This window comes from Vicugna pacos, chromosome 1 (genome assembly GCF_048564905.1).
Source record: "Vicugna pacos chromosome 1, VicPac4, whole genome shotgun sequence".
NCBI lineage: Eukaryota > Metazoa > Chordata > Mammalia > Artiodactyla > Camelidae > Vicugna > Vicugna pacos.
Window position 1 is genome coordinate 49,396,802 of NC_132987.1, and position 26,646 is coordinate 49,423,447.

General features: G+C 43.4%; 1 protein-coding gene and 1 non-coding gene across 3 annotated transcripts in view; one reads left to right on the forward strand and one right to left on the reverse strand.

The window, feature by feature from the left end:
* The first annotated feature begins 1,488 nt into the window (after positions 1 to 1,488).
* USP13 (ubiquitin specific peptidase 13) overlaps positions 1,489 to 26,646 on the forward strand; it is a 112,369-nt gene continuing 87,211 nt past the window's right edge. The window contains exons 1-2 of one of the 2 annotated variants that reach the window (XM_072961510.1): positions 1,489 to 1,807; positions 25,621 to 25,746. In XM_072961510.1, coding sequence (XP_072817611.1) covers positions 1,640 to 1,807; positions 25,621 to 25,746 — 294 coding nt within the window. In that variant the 5' untranslated portion in view covers positions 1,489 to 1,639. The remainder of the gene's footprint in view (positions 1,808 to 25,620; positions 25,747 to 26,646) is intronic. The other variant, XM_072961516.1, reaches the window with a different exon arrangement.
* On the reverse strand, positions 22,391 to 22,571 carry LOC116282915 (small nucleolar RNA SNORA81). Its single transcript, XR_004192457.2, has one exon. It is a non-coding gene; the product is annotated as a small nucleolar RNA SNORA81 (small nucleolar RNA).

The following is a 26,646-nucleotide window of genomic DNA, read 5'->3' on the forward strand; positions in this document are numbered from 1 at the left end:
AGGGCCTATTTCCAAAACCTGGGCCAACTCACTATATCTTTATCAGCCTGAAGGGTGAAAAACGGTGTCTCGATTTAATTTGCATTTAATCTAAAAATATTAAAAATGTTGTTTTGAACGCTTCTGAAGCAAGTTTTTCTCCGTATTTAAACAAGCAAGCTTCACCCACGCACCTGAAACAGGCACAGCTACTACTAGAAAGTAAATAATAAGCTGGTGAGGATAATACAAAGCAAAAACTCCTTGAGAGTATCTGCCCAAAGAGGAGGATAGCAGTAGTGCTTAATTATTATTATTTTTTTTCTTTATGCCTTCTCGTCTCCATTTCCATCAGGTTGCATTAGGAAGCTGTGAGTTACATAAACATATAGTGTGTTGAGCTTTGCTTGAGGTATGGAAAATTAGATGAGCAGGGCAAGAAAGAGCTCAGCAGCCTGCCTACTTCACATCAAATTCCAGGTACCATCCTTTCTCCCTAGCAGAACCGGCACATCTGCAGAATTAGGGAAAGTGACAAATAACGGAAGAAAAAAGAATGTAAGTACTATTTGATCTGGGAGAGGCTTACAGAAGTCAGCGTTTTGATTCACAATTTTCCCATTTCATTAACTGTCAGGGATCGCCTGTACCCTGCCCCGTACGCTGAGTGTAGCTGGGGAACCTCAATGGAATTGAACCTGTGTTTTAAGAGTTTTTTTTTGGAAGAGCTTGAGAGTATGCTGTGAGGCATGCTCTGTTTGCAGATTATTCCCCGCACCCGCCAACCCAACCCCATTTATTATTTATTTTGAGGAATGGACGTGCAAGTCAGGTAAGATGTATGTCTGTACTTAAGATCCCAAATCAGTCAACTGAATGCTTGACACGGAGAACTCAAATCTCGCAGAAGACGTTCCAAAGATAGAGAAAAACATAAAGCCGCCCTCACCCCTGAAAGTAATCTTGACACCCCTACCCTCGTACTTAAAGAAAATCTGTATTATTGTAACAATATACAGCTATCCTTACTGGAGTCGACTCTATTTTCTTTTAATGAGCTTTAGATGTTTTTTAAAAAGTGAGAAATAAGGCTTAGTGAGATTAACACCGAAGTGCAAAGCACAAATTTCGATTTGGGCCCGACGTTAGGTTCCAGATTTGCACCTCGAGTCCCATCCCTACCCAATCAGGGGAAGTCCCCGCTGTTCTCGGCTGTTTTAAAAGCAAGCGGTTTTTAAAACCTCAAATCCTCTTTGTGTTGGCTGCCTCAGAGTTGACTCTTCGCAACCTAGCGATGTAGGATAGAAAACACCGCGGTGGGGGCCCACGGCGGCCCGCTCCCGAGCCTGCGCCCGGGGGCTCGCCCTCCGCCCCCGCCACCGAGCGGGGCCAGGGCGCCAGGCCCCTCTCCAGTGCCCCCTCCCCGCACGCTGCGGCTGGCGCTCCCAAGCGCCCCGCCTGACGCTGCAGCTGGGCCGGCGATTCGCCATTGGATTAAAAATAGCAGCGTCCCCTCCGCCCGCCGGGGGCCCCGGGTGCCCGCTCCCGCCCCGCGGCCCGCTCTCCCCGCCCGCCCCGGCTCGGCTCCGGTCGCCCGCGCAGCCCGCCGCCGGCAGACCCAGCGCTCCTGCTCGGCTCGGCTCGGCTGCGCGCCGCGGCCATGCAGCGCCGGGGCGCCCTGTTCGGCATGCCGGGCGGCAGCGGCAGCAGGAAGATGGCTGCAGGAGACATCGGCGAGCTGCTGGTGCCCCACATGCCCACGATCCGTGTGCCCAGGTCTGGAGACAGGGTCTACAAGAACGAGTGCGCCTTCTCCTACGACTCCCCCGTAAGTGAGGCTCGGCGGCGGCGGCGGCGCCTCGGGGGAGGGTCGCGGTGCCGGCGGCCTGAGGCGGCCGCGAGCGGAACTCGGCGGCACGTGAAGCGGGGGGAGAAGATGCGCAGTGGCAGCCGGGGACCTCCTCCCGGAGGAGGCGGCGGAGTTGCCTCAGGGGCACGGCAGTTCAGCAAACACTTAGCGAGAGCCTACTGGGTGCCGGGCGCTGCATTCCCGAGGCTGCTGCGGCCGAAGACTGGGCTTGGCGGCCGGGGTGGTTTGCTCTGCCAGCCCTCTTAGGCTGACAGGGCCCCAATTCCTAGCAGCCTGCCCAGAGCCCCGCCACCGTTTGAAAGATAGATCGAATCGAAGAGTTTCCTGATCTAACAGTCCGCTGCAGATGGTTTGCGTCCTCTTTGGGGCGAGAGCGGAGGGCGGGTTGGTGGATGAGACTGATTCCCTCCGGACGCACACAGCCCTTCTCTTTCTGGGACCGTTTGCTTTTCCCGGGATTCCCACTCCTGGACAGTTCTCATTTCCTCTCTGAGCTTTTCTCCGTCCACTTTAAATTTCTCCCCGCTTCTTTTCGTTCCGTCAGAATGTCGGAAGAAACCCTCGGGTGCTTCCACTCGGGCAGCAGAAATAGGGGGTCTGCCGGATTATTACGGTTTCCTCAAGCCTTCCCTTTCCCCCTATAAATGAGTCACTTTGACTGAAATGCACTAGTGTATATTATTAAAAGTTCAGTCGCGAGTCGTGACCTCAGACAGACTGGAGTGGGGAGACGCACCGCCGTTTTCCACCCAGGACGGTTGGTGGTGGTTTTCACCAGGTTGTATGTGTGTGTGTAGGAAGGAAAAGAAGGGTGAATGTCCCTTTCAGGAGTCAAAATGGGCTTCAAAGTGACTCAGCTGTCTGGCGTTTATCATGTCTTTTTGAGGACCAGGTTATTTTTATCCACCCATTTTAGAGCTCATGTGTCACCCGCAGATCTCAATGCAACCAGGAGGTGCATGGATTTGAAGGGACTGAGGCAGGTTTCACAACAATAGTGTCACACATTTTATTCCTATTATATATTGTTGGAGGGAGGAAAAAATCAAATGAGTGGCAAAATCTCCAAAGTATCCTTTATTATCTTGTGAGTTGATTTCGGCTGCTTTCAAAGCTTTTTTGCTTGGTACACATTGGAGTCCCAGAATTAGTATCTTCTCTGATATTTAATTTTTCTGTTATGCTAATTCCAGATCATTTGGTGGATAAAAATCTCATGTGTGTGTTTGTGACCTGACTTATTTTTTTCTTCCAAAAAGGTCTATGTAGAGTGGAATGAAATGGTTATATTGAATATTTAGCATATTGTGATCGCACTACTTAATGTGATTGCCAGCAGTCATTAAATACTGTTAACCACAAAGTATTTGAAGGTGGCATTTTCAGATTTTGTGTCCAGTGTTGGGCAGTTTCCCACTAATAGCTTCTAAGGGTGCAGAGGGTTGACCCTAATTAACTTAAGCCGTCAGTGGATTGTGAACTCCAGGAAGAAAGTGGCCTTAAGTCTTTTAGGACGACACAACATATGAAGTGGGTAAAACTACTTTTCTGTGTTTGATCTGGATTACTCTTAAAATTCTTCTTACAGATTTTGTTATTGGAAGTCTTTACCACATCATGTAGTGTATGGCAGGTGTGAAAAAAAAGCTGCTTATCTTCATTCACTTCCACAAATAGTTATTGGGAGCTTACTGTTTGCCAAACACTAACCTAGAAGCATCTTATCCAGTATAAAATGATGATTTCATTCATGTCACAGTAGTTCCTTGGGGAAGACTGGGCTTATTTACAAGGCCGATGAATCAGTATATTTCATTTTCTGTGTTTCAAGGGAGGAAGAGAAAGAAGGGTTTATAACAAGTTATATTAAAGCACAGTGCATGATAATTCGAGATCTTTCCCTATGGTACTTACTTAACACTTCATCATGAAACCCATGAAGGTTCCTGAGCACCTACTATGTGTCATCTCATACATGCATGTCTGTAAGAACCAACAAAACGAATCTTTGGTTCTTCAGGCTCAGATACATTGGGCTTATTGGAGATTTCAAGGGACCAAATATGACGATATTCAGCACTTTGTCCCAAATTGGTAAGATTTGTAATTTGTGGATAGTTCATCACAAGTCCTCTCAGAAACTCTGATAAGTTCTTGTATGAATGGTATTGATAAAGATTCAGATTTGAGGAGGAGTGTAACACAAGGTCTTCCAGGCCATGCTCAGCTGAAAGGTCTTTGATTAAAGTTTCAAACTCTTTGGTAGTTGGATCACTGGCCTCTTCAGTGTTGGTGCTGTCCCCTTTTCCTTTCTTTGATTTATTGTTTAAATCTGTTGAAGATCGAACAAGTGTGAAGTTGACCTGAATAGCCCCTTCACTCTTTACTGTCACATTCTTGGTAACTGGATTATACCCATCTGGAGCAAAATCCATTGGTACCAAACATAGCAGAGACTTTAATCCACAAGTGCCATAGAACTATGGTAGATAAAAGACTAAAACCATGTGAGTGGAAAGAAATAGTCATCCTTGTATTGGATACTTTTGTAAATGGTCATAGATAAAGATGGATAGAAATAAATAGGAGACCAGCATTCTGACCCAGGTAAATCACATGTGCAAACACATAAAGTGTGACTATTTTCTTCTTATTTGCTTGTAATGTATTTGGAAGAAAAAGACCGATTTTCTAAGCAGTAAGATCAGAACTAAGTAGAGAGTAGAAGATGGGGCCTTTTATAGCTAGAATAGGATCTTGATTTCATACATCAGTTATGAGAAAGCTACTGTGAGTAATGTGATTTGAAGTGGTCTTAGAGGAAGACTGAATTGATAAATTTTTATTTTGTGTCTACCATGTGTAAGGCAAGGTGTGACCACCTTTGTGGTTCTTCACCTTTGTGGGTGAAGTGGGACTGATTTCAATATTCCTCTCCTCCCTCTCTGCCCACCTGCTAGGACTTAGCACACAGTAGATGTGTAATAACAGTTCTGGGATCAGTGCGAATTTGTTTTTCCACTAGCAATTTGATTTCATCCCAGGCCCACCTTCTCACCTCGACCAGTAGGTTCACCTCTCGATGACTTGGTTCATCTTGCAAGATCTGCAGTGGGACCTTCCTGGAGAGTGGGGACTGTATCTTTGTGTCCCTAGCTATTGGCCCAGCATCTGGTATATATACCAGGAACTCAATGAATGTCTAGGAAATGTATGAATTACATGCAGTTACATCTTCTGAAAAGGTTAACTATACAACATAGGGGAAACAGTGAGAAAGGAATCACATGGGATTATCATGTAGAATGTAGTGACTTTGTTGTGGGGGACAAACGTGAAAGAGAGAGTGAGACTGGCAGAGTTTGAATCCCAGCTCTGTGTCCTGGCTGTGTAAGTTCTCTGTGTCCCAGTTTCTCCATCTGTGGAATGGGGGCAATATTTGAACCTACCTCATGGGGTTGTTTTGTGGATTAAATAAATTAATATGTAAAATGTGCCTGGCCAAACAGTAATCACTATAGGAAGAAAGGAAAGAGATAAGGAGAGTTAATCATGGGTTGTAAACCCAAGTGTTTGGTTGTCAGGTGTTATGTAGAAAGTTTGGTGTGGGTAAGTGGGGAAATTGGTTCATACTTATGCTCACAAGCCTTCATGAACTACCATGGAAAATCTACTCTCATGTCCTTAGTTACTGAGCTCCTCTGTCCTCTGAATGTACTTTGTCCCACCTCCCCTTACCTTCTAGGTTACCAGTTCCGGGGAGTCTAGTCTCTGGGTCTTCAGCATATAAGACTCATTTCCTTTTCCAGGACCACCTTCCTCTTTTGATCATCGTTCAGAGCGCATTCTCATCTTTCCTGTCTGCTTCAGAAAAGCATCCTTTCCTCTGAACCGCACAATACTTAGGGTCTGTGTCATACAACACGGCAGTTAGTTACAGTCTGTCTTCTATAGTTTTATAGAAAATCATTCTATTTTCTTTTATCCATTTAACTGGTAGTTCTAAAACATTACTAGGTGTGAAGCCTTATTGAGTATTAGGTACGAGAGTTGCTCAGCCACTTGGCTGATTATGCCCCCTCGCCACCTGTCTGAGGGTGGGGAGTTTATCTTATGCCCCATCTTAGCTGGAGTCCACTGAAGACCGAGACAAGGGCTTTGGCACAGGCTGTTTATTTTGGAAAGATACCCCAGGGAACAGAAGTGGAAGAACGTCCAAGGGAATAGGGACAAAGGGAAGGAAAGAAAGCGGATCCAAAGGTGAGGTATCGAGCCTGCTACCACGGTGGATGCTCAGCCCGTCCAGGACTGCCTGGGGAACTGTCAGTGCACCTCAGCATCATCCACCTGGGACACGGAAGAAGAGAGTGCTTACCCACTGGCTCCCACGGCCCGCTGGTCAGGGGTGCCCCGTGGTGGCCGAAAGACTCTGACTCTTCCTGGTTTGTGTTTGTGTTGGAGAGGCTGAGCAGGCTCCCCGCAGGCTCGCTGAGACCAGCAGCTGCTGAGAAGCGAGAGATTCCCGGTGTCACTGTTGGGTCTCTGCCTTCCTGGGAGTCTTTGCAAAACTCTGGTGGAAAGACTTTGGTAGTTGCTGGTTTAGATATCCATCAGGAAAGGCTTTGAGATCATCTACTTGTAGGAAAATTTCATGTTAGGGGCTCAGTAAATCCTTCTGTGATACTGTGATTTACAATAAGGAATATATATTTGATCTTTGTCCTTGTTCCTGGCACAGAGCTCCTAAAACACTTGGAATTTCTTACATGATAGAAGCCAGGAAAGTGTCTTTTGTTATGCATAACAAGCCCTTTCAGCCACACCTGAGTTTCTGTTAGGGGCTTTTGGACCACGCCTAAGGATGGGCTGGTTGTCAGGGGAGTCATCTGCAAGATTAGAGGGTTGGAACTTTGGGGCCCCCTCACCTCCTGGGAGTGGAGAGAAGCTGGGGACTTATGTAATCAACAGTGGCCAATGGGTTAGTCATTCTTGCCTATCCATTGAAGACTTGAAAATCCCTGCACTACACCTTTTCCCCAATTCCTGCGTATCTCTTCTGGTTGTTCACTGGTATCCTTTAATATCCTTTGTAATAAACTGATAATCTAGTAAGTAAATTGTTTTCCTGAGTTCTGTGGGCTGCTGTAGCAAATTGATCAAACTTGCAGAGGAGGCCGTGAGAACCTGTGACTTACAGTCAGTGCTTCAGAAGCACAGGTGACAACATGGACTTGCGATTGGTGTCTTAAGTAGGGGGGCAGGAGGAGGCAGTCTTAGGGGACTGAGCCCTTAACCTGTGGAATCTGGTGGTGACTCCAGGTAGTGTCAGAATTGAGTTAAACTGTGGGACACTCAGTGCCTTCAGAGGGTTGGAGAATTGCTTCCTGTGGGAAATGTCTTCCTTACCCCCATCCCACTTTGGTGACCAGAAGTGAAGTGTTCTGTGAGTAGAGGAGAAACACAGGAGTGCACTTCTGTCTTTCTATCCTTCCTTCTACAAATATTTATGGATCTGCCTGGTACTACCTAAGACATTACTACTACTAATAATGACAGCTAATATTTGTACAAAGCAGTGGTTCCCAATGTATGCATCCTGGACCAGCAGCACTGGCGTGTCCTGGGACACTGTTAGAAATGCAGATTCTTGGATCCCATCCCAGACCTACTGAAACAGACACTCTGGGGATGGGGTCTAGCAACCTGTGTTCATATAAACTCACCAGCTAATTCTGACACGTGCGGAAGTTTGAGATCCAGTGATAGGGCGCTTACTAGGTACCAGGCATCATTCTAAACAGATAATTTATTCATATATTAACTCATGTCATCCTCATGACAACCTTATGCTGTATATTGTTATCATCATTTTGCAGATGAGGAAACTAAAGCACAAAAAGTTATACAGACAGTAAATGGTAGAGCTGAGATTTGAATCCAGATTGTCTGGCTCAAGAATTTCTCCTTTTTTTGTCCCTTGTTTATACCATCTTAACCGTGTTAATTGTACTGCTCAGTGCCATGAGTACATTCACATTGTTGTGCAACCATCATCACCATCCATCTCCAGAACTTTTTTATCATCTCAAACTGAAACTCTATACCCATGAAGCAATAACTTCCCATCCCCCCTGCCTCCAGCCTCTGGTAACCACTGTTCTATTTTCTGTCTGGGTTAATTTGCTTATTCTAAGTATCTCATAAAAGTAGAATCAGACAGTATTTGTCCTTTTGTGTCTGGTTTGTTTCACTTAGCATATCTTCAGGTTTCATCTATGTTGTTGTAGTAGGTATCAGAATTTCCTTCCATTTTTAAGGCCAAATAATATTCTGTAGTTTGTGTAGACCATGTTTTGTTTATCCATTCTTCTGTCGATGGACGTATGAGTTGCTTCCACCTTTTGGCCATCATGAATAAAGCTGCTGTGATCAGTGGTGTACAAGTATCTGCTTGAGTCCCTGTGTAATCTGTGCTTTTTACTATTCTGCTATGTATGCTGCCTTCTAGGCAATGAGACTTGCCATCATGGTGCCTACTTGTTTCCCAGGGGAAAAAATAATTTAATTTAGGATCTATGTGGAAAAATCCTCCTCCTAATGGGTAAACAGATATAAGATAGTAAAGCAAAATTTAGGAACTTATAGATTTTTTTTTTCCTCTTTGAGGATGTAAACTTAAACCAAATCTAATTGGTTTCACATATCAAAAGTTCCCTTCCAAAAGCAACTAAAAAGTTGTTTTCTAGCAACAATTCTCAAGCTTTTTGCCCCTTTATTCTCTTAAATATTTTTGAGGATGCCAGAGAGCTTTTGTGTGGTTTCTATCCATTGATATTTACCATATTAGAAATTAAGACAGAAAAACTTAAAACAACTTCCATTCCGTTAGCTGATAGAGTGATGATGCCTTCGGATGTCAGGTAGACTCTGAAAAATGCCACTGAAAGCTCATGGGAGAATGGGAGTGAAAAAGGCATAAGTTCGTGTTATCAAAATAGTTTTGACCTCCCAGATCACTTGAAGGGTCTTGGGGCATTACAGGGTTCCCAGGCCATACTTCGAAAACCAAAGTTCTAGAGTTTAGGCAAGAAAAATACAACTGGTTATTCCAGCGACAAACTCCACCTGCATTGTGGTTTTTGTGGGTTCACATTTTCATATTTGTGGTGATTGAATAACTTGTTGTTAATCTTAGCTCAACTATAATGTCATATTCCACATGTACATTCTTTTTTAAGCAAATTAAAATTTAGAGAATTTGACTCCTTTTGGAAAAAAAAACTGCAGCTACTCAGGCTGGAAAGTGTTGGCTCTTTCAGAGATGGGAATTCTTCATTCAGGTGACTGTAAGCTTTACTGTAGGGTGGTATGGCTGGGCTGTTTCTTTGGAGAACCTTAAATTTTAGCATCCTGATTTTTTTTCTTTGGCCACTGGTTAGGAGACTTCTGTCATCTCTTGCCTGAAAACTGAACACTTATCTGCCGGATTCAGGGAGCTGAGCGGGAGAAGAAGCTGAGGGTGGTCTCAGTATCTGGATATTGAATACCAGGTGGATATTGTCTCCTGGCTCTCAACCTGTTTTGCTAAGCTTTCTCCCATGTTGCAGGGGCTAGGAACCTGGACACTACATTTCCTGGAATTCTTTGACACCACGATTCTGATTTTGATTCTGCCAGAGAGACCTGGAAGGCCGAAGAGAAGGAGAAGTCACTATTGCTAATGTACCTGGCAGATGTGAGATTTCCCTAGCAGCTTCTGAGTGTCTTCCTGGGACTCAGAGCCACCTTGGTTGTGGGAGAGCTGGGGTCGTCTGTTCAGCTTCTTGTGATGCTTGTTCATCCTGATTTCCTGAACTTGAGTAGTGGTTTCTCTGACCTTGGCTTTCACAGCTCTTCCCATGATTTTGTAAGCCTCATTTCCTATGTTACATCCTTTCCTGCTTGAAATACCTAGAATAGTTTGTAGTTTTCTGACCAGTTCTGGATACATGTCTAAGTCTCCGTGTATTATAATACCTCTATTCTTAACTAAGCCCATTGTCCCACAGACCTGAGTCCTTTGTTTTTACCTACTTTAGAGAATAAAGCAGTAGTTTTCTGGTGTGGAGGGGACTTCTTGGAGTAGCAGAGGGGTCTGGGCTCTGAGTGCTACCTACACAGATTTTTAGCTCCTTTTTCACCCCAATTTCAGAATCAGCTGGAGCTGCCAGTTCTGGAGTCTTTTGGAAATTCTGGGGTGTAAATCAGATTGGATCATGACTTCCCCACTTGCAGGTCTAGGATTCGGCTTTGTCAGCTCATCTTAGTCTTTTTAAGCGCTTATCCATATGAAGCCCAGTTTCCAGATTTTGTGGTTTATGTTTTTTTAAAAAAAAATCTCCTAAGTGTTCTTTTATTTGAGCTTCAGAAAGGAGTGAAATTGATGTATGGATGTAATCAGGCCTATGTACCCTAGAGTCCTGCTTTTCCAAACTAATAATCAAGAAATCACTTGCTGTCTCTTTGGCAGCAATTAATTAATTACCTTTAAAGTTAAATCATTTTTAGAGCTTTGGAATGTAAGAGATGATGCTGATCCTGTCTGGGAGCCTTGCTGGGAATGTTTGTGATCTCAGCCATACTGAATCTGGACTTCTGTGCAACTGTGCATTCTCTTTTCACTCCCCTGCATTCTTCTTCCTCTGGACTGGAGCTCAGTAAAGGTGTTGCCTTGCATTCAGTGCCCCAGGCTGGGAGATGTACGGTATCATCCACTCTACCTCCTGCTCCCTCTCTCTGTTTTTAAATAGTTGTGTAAAATTTACGATCTTTAGCCTACATGTCAGTGGTATTAAGTATATTCCCATTGTACAGCCATCACCACTGTCCATCTCTGGAACTCTTCATGTGCAACTGAAACTCTGTCCCCATTAAACAATAACTCCCCATTCCTCCTGCGTCCCTTCTGTCCTCTAGGTACCTTATAAAGGGAGATCATGCAGTATTTATCTTTTTGTGACTGGCTTATTTCATGTACCATGTTTTCAGGGTTCACCCATGTTGTAGCATGTGTCAGAATTTCTTTCCCTTTTAAAGCTGAATAATATTCCATTGTACATATACACCACATTTTGTTTATCCATTCATCTGTCAGTGGACACTTGATGGCTTCCACCTTTTAGCTGTTTGAATAATGCTGCTATGCACATGGGGGTATCCCCTCTCTTTTACATCATGTCCCATTAGTGACCAGGTTCCGGCTTGGCCTCCTCTCTCCTTCTCCACTACTGGGGCTCAGGCCCTCATCATCTCTTGCCTGGACTCTGGCGGAAGCCCGTTAACTGACCCCCTTGCCTCCCTCCTCCCTGTCACTTTGCACTCTCATTGTTTCTCTAAAGCATGGGTCTTAACATATCATTTCCCTACCTAGAAATTTTCGAAATTTCCAGCTTTCCTTGCTAGGTTGTCCCTTGGCACCTGTCCTCTGCCCCCATTCCCTTTGGCCTGAAGGACTATGTTCTGCATGTGCTCCGTGCTTTCTCTGCCCCACACGTTGGCCCGTGCTCTTCCCTTGGCCTGGAATGCCTTCTCCCAACCCCTCACCACCTGGGAAACCCACCCATCCCTAAAAATCAGCTCGGGGGTTCTCATGGGGTCCTTTCCCCCAACCCCCCAAGCTGGGTTAGAGACTTATTTTCCTGTGCTTTCAAAGCACTCTGTAGATCTCTATCATGGTTGGAATACTGATTGTTGAAGACACAGAAGGTGTTACAGAATCAAAGAGAAAAAAGTTGAGGACTGAAAACTGTGCCATTTGTGAACCTAGTAAGGCTGCATCTTTCCTATTTTTTTTCTATTTTTTAAAAACCATGAACATTTGCTTTGGAATAAAAAATGTTATTGAAAATAACCACTGCCATATTTTCATTTTATCATTTTGTCTGGAAAGTCATAAGCTTGACCCTTGACAAGCTGGGGAAAAGTGTCTTGGGTACTTGTCTGCGTGTTTTGTAGATGGTGATTGTAGATGCCCTGGGGTCTTGGTAGACATGCTCACATGTGCCGCTCCTCAGGGAGATGACAAGAGAGCTGGTCTCTGTGGACGTGGCCCAGGCCTCTGTGCCACCACTGTTCACATTCAGTGTTACAGGGGGTCAGCCCAGGACTCCCCTTGTCCCCACGTGCAGGGCAGGTGTGAACAGGAGCACCTAGTTTTCGAGCTGGAACAGTAGGACAATGCAATAATGACGAGAATTTAATGAAGCTGAACATGCCTCTAGATCAGAGATGTTGCTTGAGGGGCAGAATAGTATGTGCTTCCTGTGATAAGATTAAAAATAAAACCTTTGTTTTGTGGTAAGTAGCAAGTACTGATACTTATTTAGAGCCTACTAGGTACACAGGACTGCGCTCCGTGTGATAGGGGGTCGGGAGGTGTGAGTATTTAGGAGAGAAACAGAGGCCCCAGGAGAGAAGAGTATGATGTGAGTCTATCATGGTGGAGTGTGAGCACCGATTTTGCATGTCTGTAATGAGGCAAAGCCTATACTAGGTATTTTTATATACATCGTCTCATTTAATTACAGTAGTAACTAGCTAGTAAATTATAGTTACCATTGTTGCCCCATTTTACAGAAGAGAAAACTGACAGTCAGGGAGATTAGGTAGCTTGTCCAAAGACTGGCTCCTGACAGAGATGGAACGTAAGCCCTGACATGTCATGAGGTTGGACCCTGAAGCACTTACAGGATATTTAAGTTTTAAACAGTGTGGCTCTTGTAATGTGTGAGTGGAGATTTCAGGCACAGGAATAATCAGTAAAATCTAGAAGTTACTGGTGTGGACAACTGGATGGGGTCTGAAGAGGTGGCATTTTGGGGGAGGGAGAGGACGAAGGCATGGAGGTGGGACCAAGCCCTACATGTATGTGAGAGACGTAACTGGCTTCTGGAAGAGAGGATTGCTGGGGAGATTGAAAAGCAAGGCTGAGACCTCTGTGGAGATTGTCTTGATAAGGTTAACCCAGAAGGGCTGGCCAGTTAGGAGCAGGAGAACAGCGTAGGGCAGTGGTTATGTGGTGCCTCTGTTCTGGGAATGGAATGAGGAGTAGGTTTGGGTGTGGGGACTCCTTAGGAATTCAGCTGGGAGTCTCCTGTAATATTGGCGGGGGGTGCTTTCATGAGAGTGATGGCAGTGGGGATAGAGGTGGTGGGGTGGAGGGACCAACCTCAGTGGAGATTCTAATGAAAGATAGGGCCCAACTTAGTGACGGAGTCGCTTAGCGCAGTGGGTGAAGGTGTGGGAGGAGTTAAAGATGACTTCATGGCTGGCACCCTGGGAGATGGAGCCTGTCAAGGACACAGATGAGCAGGGTGGCGGGTATAGCTCAGTGGTAGAGTGCTTGCTTAGTTAGCCTGCACGAGGTCCCAGGTTCAATCCCCAGTACCTCCATTAGAAACAAACAAACAAACAAATCTAATTACCACCCCCCCCCAAACCAACCAACCAAACAAACAAACAAAAGGACACAGATGAAGAAGGTGAAGTGGTCAAGTGTGAGTGGGCATGTATTGCATGCCCGTGCGGAAAATGTGGGTCTGGCACGGAGCTCAGGGGTCAGGGTTCAGACTGCAGAATCTGGGAGTCCTTAGTTTAGAGACCCTGGGTTTGTGAGTAGCAATTCCTTTTGAAGGGCCCCAGGGCTCCACCTCTTTGCCCTTGGGATCTTCCCCCAGGTTGTGGGGGAAGCAGTGACTGGCATAGGCCTCTTGCCGTCCACTGATTAGCCATGTTCCAGAGACACTCAGACTGGAGCCTGGGGCAGTGCCTCCAGCGCGTTGGTGTGGCCTCTCTCTCCAGACCCCCAGGCAGCTGAGCAGGACCACTGACAGATATGGTTGAGTGGCTGAAGCTGATGAGGGTGGGTGCACTGAGGAGGCCGCCGAATCCTGTAGCTACTTTACCAGCATCTCGGAGCGCAGCTTGGTGGGTCCTTGTCCCTGTGGTTGTCAGGAAGCTATCAGCTGAGAATGGCCACCTCCAAGGACTCCAGCTGTCCTTTCGAGTCTGGGGAGGGGAGCCAGCAGGGCCTGCTGAAGCTTCTTCCCTCCCTTGCAGGAAAGCCTGGCAGGGCACCTGGTACAGGCTACTAACTTGAGCGGGGTGGCTCTCCTTTGCCTGCCCCTTTTGCTTTCTTGGAATGAAAGAGCCTTGAAAAAAAAGAAGAAACGCTCTTTTCCCCAAGACGACGTGTGCTTGCTGACAGCCGCCCACCTGGCACCTGCCACCAAAATGACATCTGCTTCTCAGTTGCACTCGGTAGCATGTGGGGGACCAGACTGGCCTAGGTTCAAATCTGCCCCGCTTCTTATTACTTAATAGCAACATGACTTCAGCAAGTGCCTTAATTTTACTGAACTTCTCTGAGCCTTGGTTTTCCCTTCTGTAGGACCTCCCTTGCACGGTTGTTGTAATCACGGCTGCACATGAAATGTTACTTATTGAGCTCCATCTCTTTAGTGAGATGCAGCAGAGGGGTCCCTCTAAGAAGGTGAAATGGGATTTAGGGGGTTTTGGGATTACCATAAAGGGACGTTTTGTACTTGGTAATTCTTTGTGAGGCTCTGTCCTAGAGCGAAAGCTTTGTGTTTGCTGGCCTCCTTGTGGGGAACTCTGTTCAGGGCTATTATTCAGACTGAAGTTCAGTACATATTGATGGGCTTTTATGGGTTAGCCTGGAAACCTAATCCTCGTGTTTAATGCAGTTTATCAGGGGAAATGCATCCTGAAGAAAATCATCTCTTCTTAAAAATAATAAGAAATGTCTATAAAAGGTTTTTACCTTTGACAAGGTGGTTTCACACTTTTTTTTTAGATGTAAGATGGGAATGACTTAGTTGTATTATAGCTTCAATTTAGCATTGCTGAAGATGCTCACCTTAGTGTCTTCATCCTCTGATGATTTTTATTTTGCCCATTTGTCCTGTGAGCATTGTAGTCGCTGCTCCTGGTGCCCTGCCTGAACCCTTTCCAACTGTTCAGGTGACAGCATCCTCATTGCTCCAAATACCCAGAGCAAGGATATAGTTTTATACTCAGGATAAAAGTTAATAAATGATTCCTCAGTGGAACAGTACATTTGTAATGTGTCAAAAGCTGCTTGGACTGTGCCTTTAGCCATGCAGCTCCAAGGTGTAGGAGTTCTCTGCAGAGAGAACATGCAAGTCAGAGCAAACTGGAAGAATCATTACTGCATTAACATTTCGTGGCCACAAGCATGATTTATCAATGTTGAGCAATCTCTTGGGATTATATGCATTTTTTTCCCTATTTAGCTAATAGGGACAAATTTATTTCAGTGGATTTGCTGTTGAAAACAAGTTTTTGCATTTTGCAAATATTGTATTCTGGTAGTTCTGTTCTACTAGTGAACTATTTGAGTCTTTTCCTCATGATCATGATTTTTTCTTTTTTTTGAGTAAAGATAGACTTATTTAGAGAGATACATAGTACATAGAGTGCAGGCTGTTTCAGAAGGTGAGAGAAAGGCCACGAGGTGTGGGGGTGGGTGCTCAGGTTAAAGTAAAAGTAGATACACATTCCATAGACAGAGTGCGGGCCTTCTCTGAAGATGAGGGAGCAAGAGAGGCCTTCAGGGCGGTGTTGCTAGTTTTTATGGGCTCGCTAACTTCAAATGCTAGCAAGTGGGAAGATTATTCCAACTACTTCAGGGAAAGGGCTGGGATTCCCAGGAGTTGGGCCATCACCCACTCTGACGTTTTTGGTCAGCCTTGAAGCTGTCACGGTGCCTGTGGGAGTGTCATTTACCATGTTAATATTACAATGAACATATAATGAAGCTCAAGGTCTACTGGAAGTCGAATCTCCCTCCATCTTGGGCCTCAAGGCCTACTGGGGGGTTGAATCTTACACCATTTTGGTGTTAATTGCTACATTATTCCTTGAATGGCTGTGCCCTGCCCCCTTCCTTCCTGTCTCATTCCCCCCTCAGAGATTTTACTCCCATAATCTTTTGGGGGTGCAGAGGGGCGATGGTCTGTCTTCCAAAACTACTTCCGGGCTGAGTAGGGACATGGACCCTCCCTATCAGGGAGTAAAAAATCTCTGAACACCTAACCTAGGGGCCCCAGGGGCACGACAGTCTTTCGTTTTTGCATCGGAGGGCGGGATGGGCTGGAGTCCTTGCACAGCCGTCTTCTGATGTGGGACTGTTGTAACCTGGAAGACACAAACTTTACCAAGAGGTTAAAGATAAAAAGTTTAAAGAGGAAGAGTAGGATTATGACTATTAACTGTAAATGAGACCAAATGTCTTAATGCACAGGTTTCCCCCTGCCACATATTATCGATGTAAAGAGAAGTACACTGGGGTACACTTGTCTTTGGGCCCTCATTTTGAGGAGTGCCACGTACCCAGATATATCCTGAAGGTGCAGTAAGAGATTTGAGAGCAGATGAATTTTAACAAGGAAGCAGTCATCTGGATCCATGGAAGAGATAAATTATGAACATAGTGTGGGGACAAAGATCTATTAGTATAGTTAAGTCCCGTAGTATTTTATGTTCTTGGCTTAGATGAGATGGTGGTGTAAGTGATTTTTACCCACTGTTTCCAGGGACTTCCAATGAATTTTTTTTAAAGATGAAGCACCTTTGTAACATCAGTTTAACTGTCCGTAAATGGCAAGACTTAAAAAGACATGGTTAAATACCTGTAATTGATAAAGAGACTTGTTTACAGTTACTAGAATTATGACTGATTATATATGATTTTTGGCGGGGCAGGGGGAGTTAATTAGGTTTCTTCAAATTTTTTTTTTAATAGAGGTACCAGGACCTTGCACATACTAAGCATGTGCTCTACCACTTGAACTGTACCTTTCCCTCCTCATATTTTTTTGATAGTGCTTTTTCTCCATCACATTTCCCTTTTCTGTGGGTTGAATGCTTGCTGCACTTGATCTGAAACGTTGTTTTACTTTATTGTACTTTTGCTTGCCATCTGCGTGTACTTAAATTTTGTATTTTAAAACTGTGGTCTGTTTGTTTTGCTCTAGAAGCCAGATTGTACTGGGAATCTGTGCTCTGGTCATTGGAATATTCATATGTGCTGCTCAGATACGGAAGTTCCCGGGAGGCTGAATTAATAGGCAGATGGTTGCTTGATGAAAGCAAGTTAAACAGAGAGAGATGGGTAGTCTTATGAAGTAATGAGTCAAAACAGGGAGGAGTTGACGTCGATTCCTCCCATTTCCACACACCTCTACATCAGTTCTGTCTTCTAGGCTGAAGTCTGTATCCTCAAGTTATATCCTGAGTCTGCCCCAGTTTCCCCATCTCTACCACGAGCCCCTCCCTTCTTCCTTCTGCCGCGCCCACAGGCTGAGCCACCATCTTGCCCTGGGTAGACAGGGCTGTTCGGAAGAACTTGCCAGGGCAATGGGATGGTTCCGTATGGAACCATGGGGTGCACTGTCCAATATGGTAACCCCCAGCCACGTGTGACTATTGAACACTTGAAATGTGGCCGGTGCGATCAAGAAACTGAATTTTTTATTTAACCTAATTTAAATAAATTTAGATTGAAATATGCACATGTGGCTAGTGGCCACTGTATCGGACAGCCCTGGTCCAGACTATACAGTAGCCTTGTGACCATGTGTTCTTTGGATCCTCTCCCTGTAGACAGTGATCTTTAAAAATGTAAATCAGGTTGTGGTGCTTCTGACTTGGGAACCCTCCCATGGTTTTTGTATCCTGTTCCTCTCGTGCCTGTGAGGCTGACTCTGCTGGCCTCTGCGGACCTCTCCTCACTGTCCCTTGACTCCAGCACCCTGACTTTCTTTCGGTTCTTTGAGGGCCAAGCTTTCCTTGGAGTTGTGGCCTCTGCATGTGCTTTTCCATCTAGAGAGGGTGCTCGTCCCACTTTGCTTGCCTGGCCCCTCATCCTGAGATCTCTCCCTCCCAAAGACCTACCCCCACCCCATGCCCCATGCCCACCGTGCTGTGTCAAGACCCCAACCCTCCTGTCTCCATCCTCAGGCTCCTCTATCACTCTTCTTTCTGCTGGAAATTGTCTTGTATGTCTCCTTCTGTTTATTTTCTCTCTCTCCTAGCTAGGATGTAAATGTTATCAGGACAGCAGGCCTGCTTGTCTCTCTCTGCTGAGTAAACTCCTCCTGCCCCATATCTCCACCCACCCCCCACTTCTCTTGCCCTCGGAGAAGACATCACAGCCTCATTCTCTCTCACAACTTCCTTTCCAGACTCCGCACAGACCATCCCCTTTTGTAAACTTGGATGGCATCCAACTGGGGTACGGTGTCCTTGATTAGTTTCATTTTTCTCAGCTGTAATCACATTCTTGTCTGCCTCCCACGTCACCTCTCTTTTACTTGTGTGTTCCCACGTTTCCTTGGCTACTCATTTCGAGACGATCTCTTAGTTATTTCAAACCGCACTTTTACTTTGAGTAGTGAGAATATACAGCCCCTTAAAGCTGTGAAGTTGGGTTGCAAAAGCCTAAGGAAAGCTTAGTTTAAGATAAGGGGACATTTGAAGGAATGCTTACTCTAGTCCATGCACATTTTTTGATTCTAAATACTTTCAGTTAAGAAAAATACTGTTTTTATTATTAAAAAGTAAGTGAATCCATGTTCCTGAAAAATAAATTAGACAAAGCCAAAAGATTATGTGAAGAAAAAAAATCCCACATTTCTCTGTGCTGGTATGACATCCTGTGCCACGAAGTGTGTGTGCTGTGTATATTACAACACACACACACACACACACACACTTTTGTTACTTGCTTTCTTCACCCAAGAATACCATGTACGGCTTTTCCTATCAGTAAATACTCACCTCAAGTCAGTTTTGAATGGCTGAAGAGGGTTACGTTTCATGGATGTACCATGAATTACTAAGCAGATCTGTTCTTGAGCATGCTGGTTATTTCTTTTCACCATTACAAACAGTTTAGTTCATTTCTTTTCTTTAAATAATCAACGTTCTAGAAAATACTGTGTTCTTGTCCTTTTTGTCTCCCTGGTGCACGAATGTGTGAGTCAGTCTTAGCTCGTGTTAGCAGGTAATTTGTCCTGGACAAGGATTTGCTGTGACTCTGTCTCCCTACATCATGTTTCTCTTTGAGGCAATGACCGCTTGTTTTCCACACGGTCCTGTAGTTATACAAACAAGTGTTACGTGGCGACGCTCCTTCCTGAATGCGTGGCGGTACAGGCTCACTCTCCCTTCCTGTCCTCCAGCGGGGGCTGGTCTCCAAGAACACACCAGCGTAAACAAAGTTCTTTGAACACCTACTGATTGACAATGTGGTGTATTTTTATTTAAAATGACTATTCACTTGCTCTTCTGAAACATGTTATAACCTTGACCTTTATATTTGCCACTGTTTTGATTCTTTTAAATGGCAGGCAGTGTACAAAGAGGTGACTTTGTCCTTGATGTTACTTCTAAATCGTATGCAGGGTCCTACAACATAAAGCAATAAATGAATGGCTCTGTAGCACTCGTATCTATATTCAGATGCACTGAAGAGCGAGTTTAAACAACGCAGGGGCTTCTGACGCTGCTCTTCTCTCTTAGGGTTTGATGGTGGGGTGGGAGTGGTCGTCAGAGGAAATCATTATAGAGCCTTGGAGGTGCCCTGTGTGGTATTTCTTGACTTCCTTGTAATTTCAGGTTTCTAAATCAAGTCTTGCCTCTTGGTCAAGTTTCTGTTCAATGCATCCTGTAAATGATAATTAGAATCTTACTTAGCTAAGATCATGCAGAGAAGCACACATCGGCTATTCTGGGCTGGGGACCTCTGGAAGCAGGAGCCAGATAGGGTCCAAGGTGGGATGGGGTGTGGAGATGGCACCTCTGTCCTAAAGACCCATGTGAGGCTGGCCTGATTCCGGAAGGCAGGAGTTCTGGTGTCGTGCTGCTTAGATCCTGACTTTAGCCAAACACGCCTGAGAAGCTAGAATTCCTGCTGGTGCCTCAGGCTGTTTCTCTGTGCGTGGCCATCGGTTTTCTTTTGATGAACCCCATTGTTTGGTTATGCCAAAGACTTGAAGTGGAGCCAGTGCTGCGAAGTATTTTAAATCCAGATCAGAAGGGCACTGAGGACCAGTTTGAGAGACTAAACTATGTAAATGAATGACAAATAACTATGTAAAACTTACCATTCCTTCCATAAATGTTTGTTCAGCCCTGCGCTGTGCTGCTTAGGTACTGGTTTTGCAGTTCAGTGATGAGTGTGATTTTCCTGCCCTCAAGGAGCCAAGGGATGCGTGGTTCAGCTTCTGAATGTAGTGGCCCCCAGTGAAGGAAGCATGGGTTTCTCACAGCTACAGATTTTATTGAGCAAGATGCTAATCGTTGTGAAATGAAAGTGGATATGGGGTTAAGGACTGTCAGCACAGGGGACCGAGCAGAGGGCTATGGGAATTGGTCACGGGCAGAGGCTGGCAGAGTGGACGGGTGGACGGGTGTGGGACCTGGGGAGCATCTGCAAACGCGCAGATGGTGGTATGTGCAGCCAGTTTTGACGTGGGCCGCTCTGAAGGCTTGAGGCCTTGCCTGGTGTCCCCGAAGGTCCTTGAAGGGATACTTTCTTGGCAGTGAGACACTCAGAGTTGGACAGTTCACCCAGCTCTAGACCAGTGCTTCTGGAAGTGTGGTCAGCTGACTGGTGCCAAGAGATAAGTACAAACTTTGAGAGTAAGTGTTTAGAAATTTCTATGGCAACTTGACATTGCAGCCACATCCAGGCGCAGGAGCAGATTAGTTTGTTTGAACAGGATATAGATCTGTATGGGTTTTGTGTTGCTTACATATATAACTTCACACCTGGCTGGAGAACTAGCTACATGCAGTGAGACCACATATCTTTCCCTAATGAATAGAAGTGAAATGAAACACATAACAAAACCAAACCTGGTCCTTCAGGAGGACTTAGTAGTTTGAGAAACGCCACTGTAGATCAAGCATGAAGGTAATGGGAGGTGAGGCTGAGGGCCCCCAAGCCAAGAACTTAAGTAAATATAAAACCATTGATCTGTTTCTGTTTTATCTCAGGTTTTCGTCAGTATACAACTTCCCTTCCCCTCCTCCTCTTCTTTCTTGTCATTGGCATGTGTCCTTTTTTCATGAACGTTGTTTTTCTATGCACATTCTACACAGCTCTATACATATTTTCTACACACATTACACACAAGTCCTAAATTTGTCATTTTAAATGATGTTACAGTATTTTGTTGTGTCATATATTCTTAGCTCCTCTATTTGGGGCCTTTTCTACTTTTTCCAATTATTAATAGTTTATCTGTGAATATTTTTATAAAAATAATTTTTATTTTTCTCTCTTACTGTTGGGTTTCTGAAGTCAGACCCAAAGGAGCGATACTGTGTCGAAGGCCACAGTTTCCCTGCTCTCGAGAAGGGTGGAACTGATTTCTCTTGTGGGGGTGGACGTGCACGTTTCCTCTGTGGCTTCAGGCTGTGTAGTTTCCATACTTTTTGCTAGTTCAGTAGACATATAACTGCCTTGAGATTGCTTTAATGTGCTTACTTCGGGAGGTGGTGAAGATATGATGATTCGATTTTAATATTTTCTTACGGTTGAAACTAAAAGATCTTTAAAAACGCCGACAAACTCTTATCAACTTGAACCTGAATGTTGACATCTTGCAACTTTATCAAATTTTTACATAGTTTGGAAATAAGCTTTTCTTCATTATATGCTGTATCTTTCCCCATTCTGTTATTGTTGGTTTTCTGTTTGTTTCATTACATTTTGTAACGCAAAACGTGCTCACTAGTGTTTACATTTTTATCCTCGAGTACTCCATCTCTTTTGATATCCCATGTTTTCTTGGCCAGAAATTATTTTCCTCTTCCCAAATAGGATAAATATGCTATTCTGCTCTTTTCCAGTTTTTGAAATGCTGATCTATCTGGACCTTATTATAGTGTTTGGTATAAGATGTGGATCATCTTAGGTTAATTTTCTTCTACGCTGATGTCCGACTGTCCCAGTAACTTTTATTACTAATTTCTTCCTCCCACTCCCATTCCTGTGTATCTTTTGGTTTGACATATGGCAGCAGTGATCATAGAATGAATATATTTTTGGAATCTCCATTATTATGCTACCATTTATTTTAAAAAAATTAGTCCAGGAAATATACACAAAATGTTATGATAAATCACAGAGAAAAAAATGTGACAATGAGTGTGTATATGTCCATGAATGACTGAAAAATTGTGCTGAACACTGGAATTTGACACAACATTGTAAAATGATTATAAATCAATAAAAAATGTTAAAAAAATTAGTCCAATATATGTGAATTGCATTTGTGGTCTATTTTAATTTAATAAAGCACTCTACTACTACTACTTGAAAAAAATATTGCTTTGTGTTCTGCCCTCTTACTCTTTGAGTTGCATTTCACTGTCAGTTGGTACAGTTCTCTAACCGGCCTGATTTATTTTTAAAAAAATTTTTCTTTAATTTTTCTTTTTTTTCTAAAGACACAGCACAACAAACCTTAAGACAATGGACACCGGACATTAAGACAGAGGTGGGCCACCCCAGTCTTTACAGTCAAGTATAATTACTCTTCTTCTTGTGTGTACTCTGCCAGCATTACTATGAAGTCCAAGATGTGGCCCTAGTTTGTGCAGTTTCAGCACCGTGCTTATACAAGAACGTCCTGCCTGATTTCCTTGGCGGCACTTTTGGTCACACGAAGCGAACTGCTTTGGAGAGCTTTCTAGGGGCAGAGACCTTAGTGGGGGTGTGGGTGGTCAATGAGAGGATGAGGTTGAAGGTTTGAAAACTTAAGAGTCAATTAGCTCTGATTGATCCCAGGCTATAAACCATTCTGTGTGCTTTGGTCACAAAGGAATTTGGGGGAGATTTGTCAGCACAGACTTCTCAACATTAGTAAGAGAAGCTGTTCAGAGCACGTGGCATGGAGTATTGATTTTGTATGTGAAAGAAAGTGTCTTATAGGACCAGCATTTAGACATTAATGAGGCAAGAGGGAAGAAAGTGTAGATCATTAGACTGGGGGAGTGTTCTGTATGGGTTAGCTTTTAAAGGGTTTTCTGTCTCAGTGTGTCTTGAATTTTTAGAATTACTGGCAAGTGCCCTGGACAGTGCCTACATCTCAGAGCCTCTGGTGAGAGGCATGTGCTGCTTTAGAGGCCAGCCCGTGTGCTGGATGGAAGATGCCCGTGGATGTTTGTAGTAGGATCCTTCCCTATGCGGGGTTGTCTGTGAGTGCCAAAGCATTTTTCTCTTTGTGACAATATCAAGTGACTCCAGAAACTTGAGACTGAATGTTTGGCATGTCAGATTTTTATCAAGTTCTCTAATAAGTCAAAGACTCTTAGCAATGAAATAGCAAAGACTGTATAATTATTTTAGAGATTACTCTTGCATTATGTAGCTAGTCTGTATTTTTCTTCAGAAAAATGCTCTGAACATTTTTCTTCAGCTTGCTAACTTCTTGGTTCACCCATTAGCTGCCTAATACATTTTTTCTGACAGGTTAATATTTGTTATCCACAGCCTGTGTGGCTGTCAGACTCGCTTTTTTGTTCCTTCTGCTTTTTCCCTGCTTCTGCTTAATTTCCCCTCAATTATAAAATAATTGAGATAATAGGAGATAGCACACAGAACTTTTAGCTCACAATAAATAGTTATTGATGTTTATGCACTACTTTATAGTACAGAGGGCGTGTCATCCCCTTTGAACATCATGAAACCCTGTGAGGTAGGAATGATTGGTTCAGCCATGTTTGTTGAGGAAAAAACTGAAGCTCAGAGACCGTATGACAAACCTGTTTAGGCCACAGGGCTAATTAGTGGCAGTTTAGGACCTTGGGTTACAAATCTCATTTCCTCCAGTATATCTTCTGGTTTGAATTCCTTTTGATCCAAATACATTTTCTTGGAAGAGAATGGAAGTGGTTTCTTTTTTTTTAAAGCTCAATTTAATGGGCTTAATGAATAACTGACCATTATAATGATGTAATATTTTTTTCCTTAAGGATTATGACTATGCAAAAGAATATGTTTATTAAAAAAAACTTTTGAAAATATTTACCTGATCTATGGATCAGGTGAATGTAATGTGTTACCTCCAGTTGAAGAAATTTTCTAATTTTAGTCCAATGATCTCATTTAAAGGAAAAAAAGCTAACCAGAAGCATAAGATGTATAATTCTGAGTTTTTTTGGATGGTATATTATAGTCAAGTTTTAAAAATTTCATTTGTAAGTATTGCCAGTGTATAAAATTGAAATTGATTTTTTATCTATTGACCTGTATTCCATGACCTGGCCAAATTAAATTCTTTATTGGTTTTACTAGCTGTTATTTTAGTAGTTTGTAGATTCCTTAGGATTTTCCATATAGACTATAATGTCATCAGCAAATTGAGACCATTTTCTTTCTTTCTTTGTGATCATTGTGCCTTTTTCTTGCCTTATGCAATGTAAATGCTATAATAATAAGCACATGTTTGTGCTAATGCTGTCATAATGTTCTTGTTGTGACAAGAGTCCTTTATGTCTGGCTTATAAACCATATCTACAATGTTGGAAAATTTTATTAGAAATTAAAAAAAATAAACAATCTTGAGGTATTGAAACCTTAAAATTATTTTTCATATATTTGCAATGAGCATCAATGTCTGTTTTGATACTGTAATTTGTGCTCTTCTAAAATTCAATGTAAGGATTTTTGGTAGGTGTTTGTTGGCAATTCTGACAGGTGCTTAAAATTCTTGCTTTTTAAAAAATTATTTGGACAGGTGAGACTAATAGCATAATAAAAATCTATTTCTGCTGAGGAAAGGATGGCTGATTTTATAGGCTAAGTTTACAGAGAAGCGCATTAAGCAAAGTGAGAGAAAAGGAGAGATGAAACTGGGATAGAAAACCAGGTGTCTAAAATGTGAACACTGTCCTTGACTGTTCAAGTATGTCTATAATTAATAATATTTGAAATGTGGCATAAAGGGATAAAAGAGAAATAGATTCAAATTTAACTCTGACACTTCCAAGCTATGTGAACAAGTGACTTATCCTTCGTTTTTTTTAAACTGCACAATGGAAATCATACTAAGCAGCGTGCAGCGTTGTTGGGACTAGAAATAGTACATGCAAAGCCCCTGGCACACATCAGGCATGAGGTAAGGTGAGGACTCCATCCTTTATTACTTACTTATTACATTATTATTTATTTATTGAATTGTTATTATTTATTAATGGGTACCATCAAATACCATGCATCGCCAAAGGAAGGGAATAATATCTTTGAAGCATCCTATCCTGTGAAAAGGGTATAAAACTTTATATTCCTGGAGATTTTCACTGACCAAGGACGAAGACTGGTGATGAACCATTGCAGTGATGGGCGCTGGATCACTTGCCAACTTTCTTCTATCTCTGATCGTCCGTTACCCTATTTTAGAAAGTCAGACAGGCATGTTTATTTCCCAGGCTCTCTGAGGAGCTCCCTGCCTGTGAGACTGTGCTCAGCTGGCTGGAGCACTTGGAACCCCAGGTTGGGCAGGAGCTGCTGCTGGGTGGCTGTGAGCTTTTAGAGGTCACCATAGATGACTACCACGGCCAGGTGGCCTTTTGCTAGACTTTGTTTTCATTGTTTGTCATCGTTTGCCTTCCTTCCCCTTTCCTTTTTCTGCATCTAGACTGCTTGACTAATGTTGTAACGTGTCTCTTTCTTCTAGAATTCTGAAGGTGGACTCTATGTATGCATGAATACATTTTTGGCCTTTGGAAGGGAACACGTAGAAAGACATTTTCGGAAAACTGGACAGAGTGTCTACATGCACCTGAAAAGACACGTGCGAGAGGTGAGGTACACGCTTCGGGAGAACTGGCCTTGACACCTTCTCTGTAATGTGGTCTTAGTTGGTGGGGTTCGTCCCATGGAGAATTTACTATGCCCACGTAACTTCTCATTCTCTTGGATGATGGGAAAGAAAGATAGCACTGTTGGCAGAGATTCATAGGTTTCCCAAACGTTATCTTAGCTAGTTTTATATTTCTCTTCCTCTGAACTTCTGATTAGAATTGTTCAGAAAGACATGGATTGGCTGATTGAAAAAAAAAATCAAGTCTAAAAGTACAGAAAATAATGCCAGAAACACTCATGGATACAAAAATCAGAAACAAAAAACATTTGGATATTTTTGCTTCATGTTCTGCTTCTTTTTTTAAGCTGGAGAAAGAGCTTTCCTAAAAGTTCAAGTCTCTTTTGGTCCCCTCCCTCTGCAGAAGTAACCGCTGTTGTGAATTCGTTGTTTCTCATTCCCGTGCATGTCATTATATTTTATTTAGCTATATGGGTATTCATGAACAGTGTATAGTATGGCTTCATGTGTTTTAAAGATGTCGATAAGCATCATGTTGTTACCTCTAATTCTCCGTGGAGCTTTCCCCTGCAGCAGAATCTATCCATGCTGCAGTGCATCTGGATGTATTTAATTCATTTCTGTAGTTGTTTGGTGTTCCACCTTGTTATCTGTTATTCTATTCATTTAGATTGTTTCCATTTCTTTTGCTTCTGCAAACAACGTATTGAATAATATTTTTATACATTTCTCCTGGGGAAACATGTACAAGAATTCTTTCAGAAATACACCTACAAGTGGAAATATCAGCTCAGGAGTGAGCTTATCTTCATTTTTCCTAGATATTGCCAAGTCCTCCCCAGAGTGGTTGCACCAGTTTATATGTCAATCTGCAGTGAT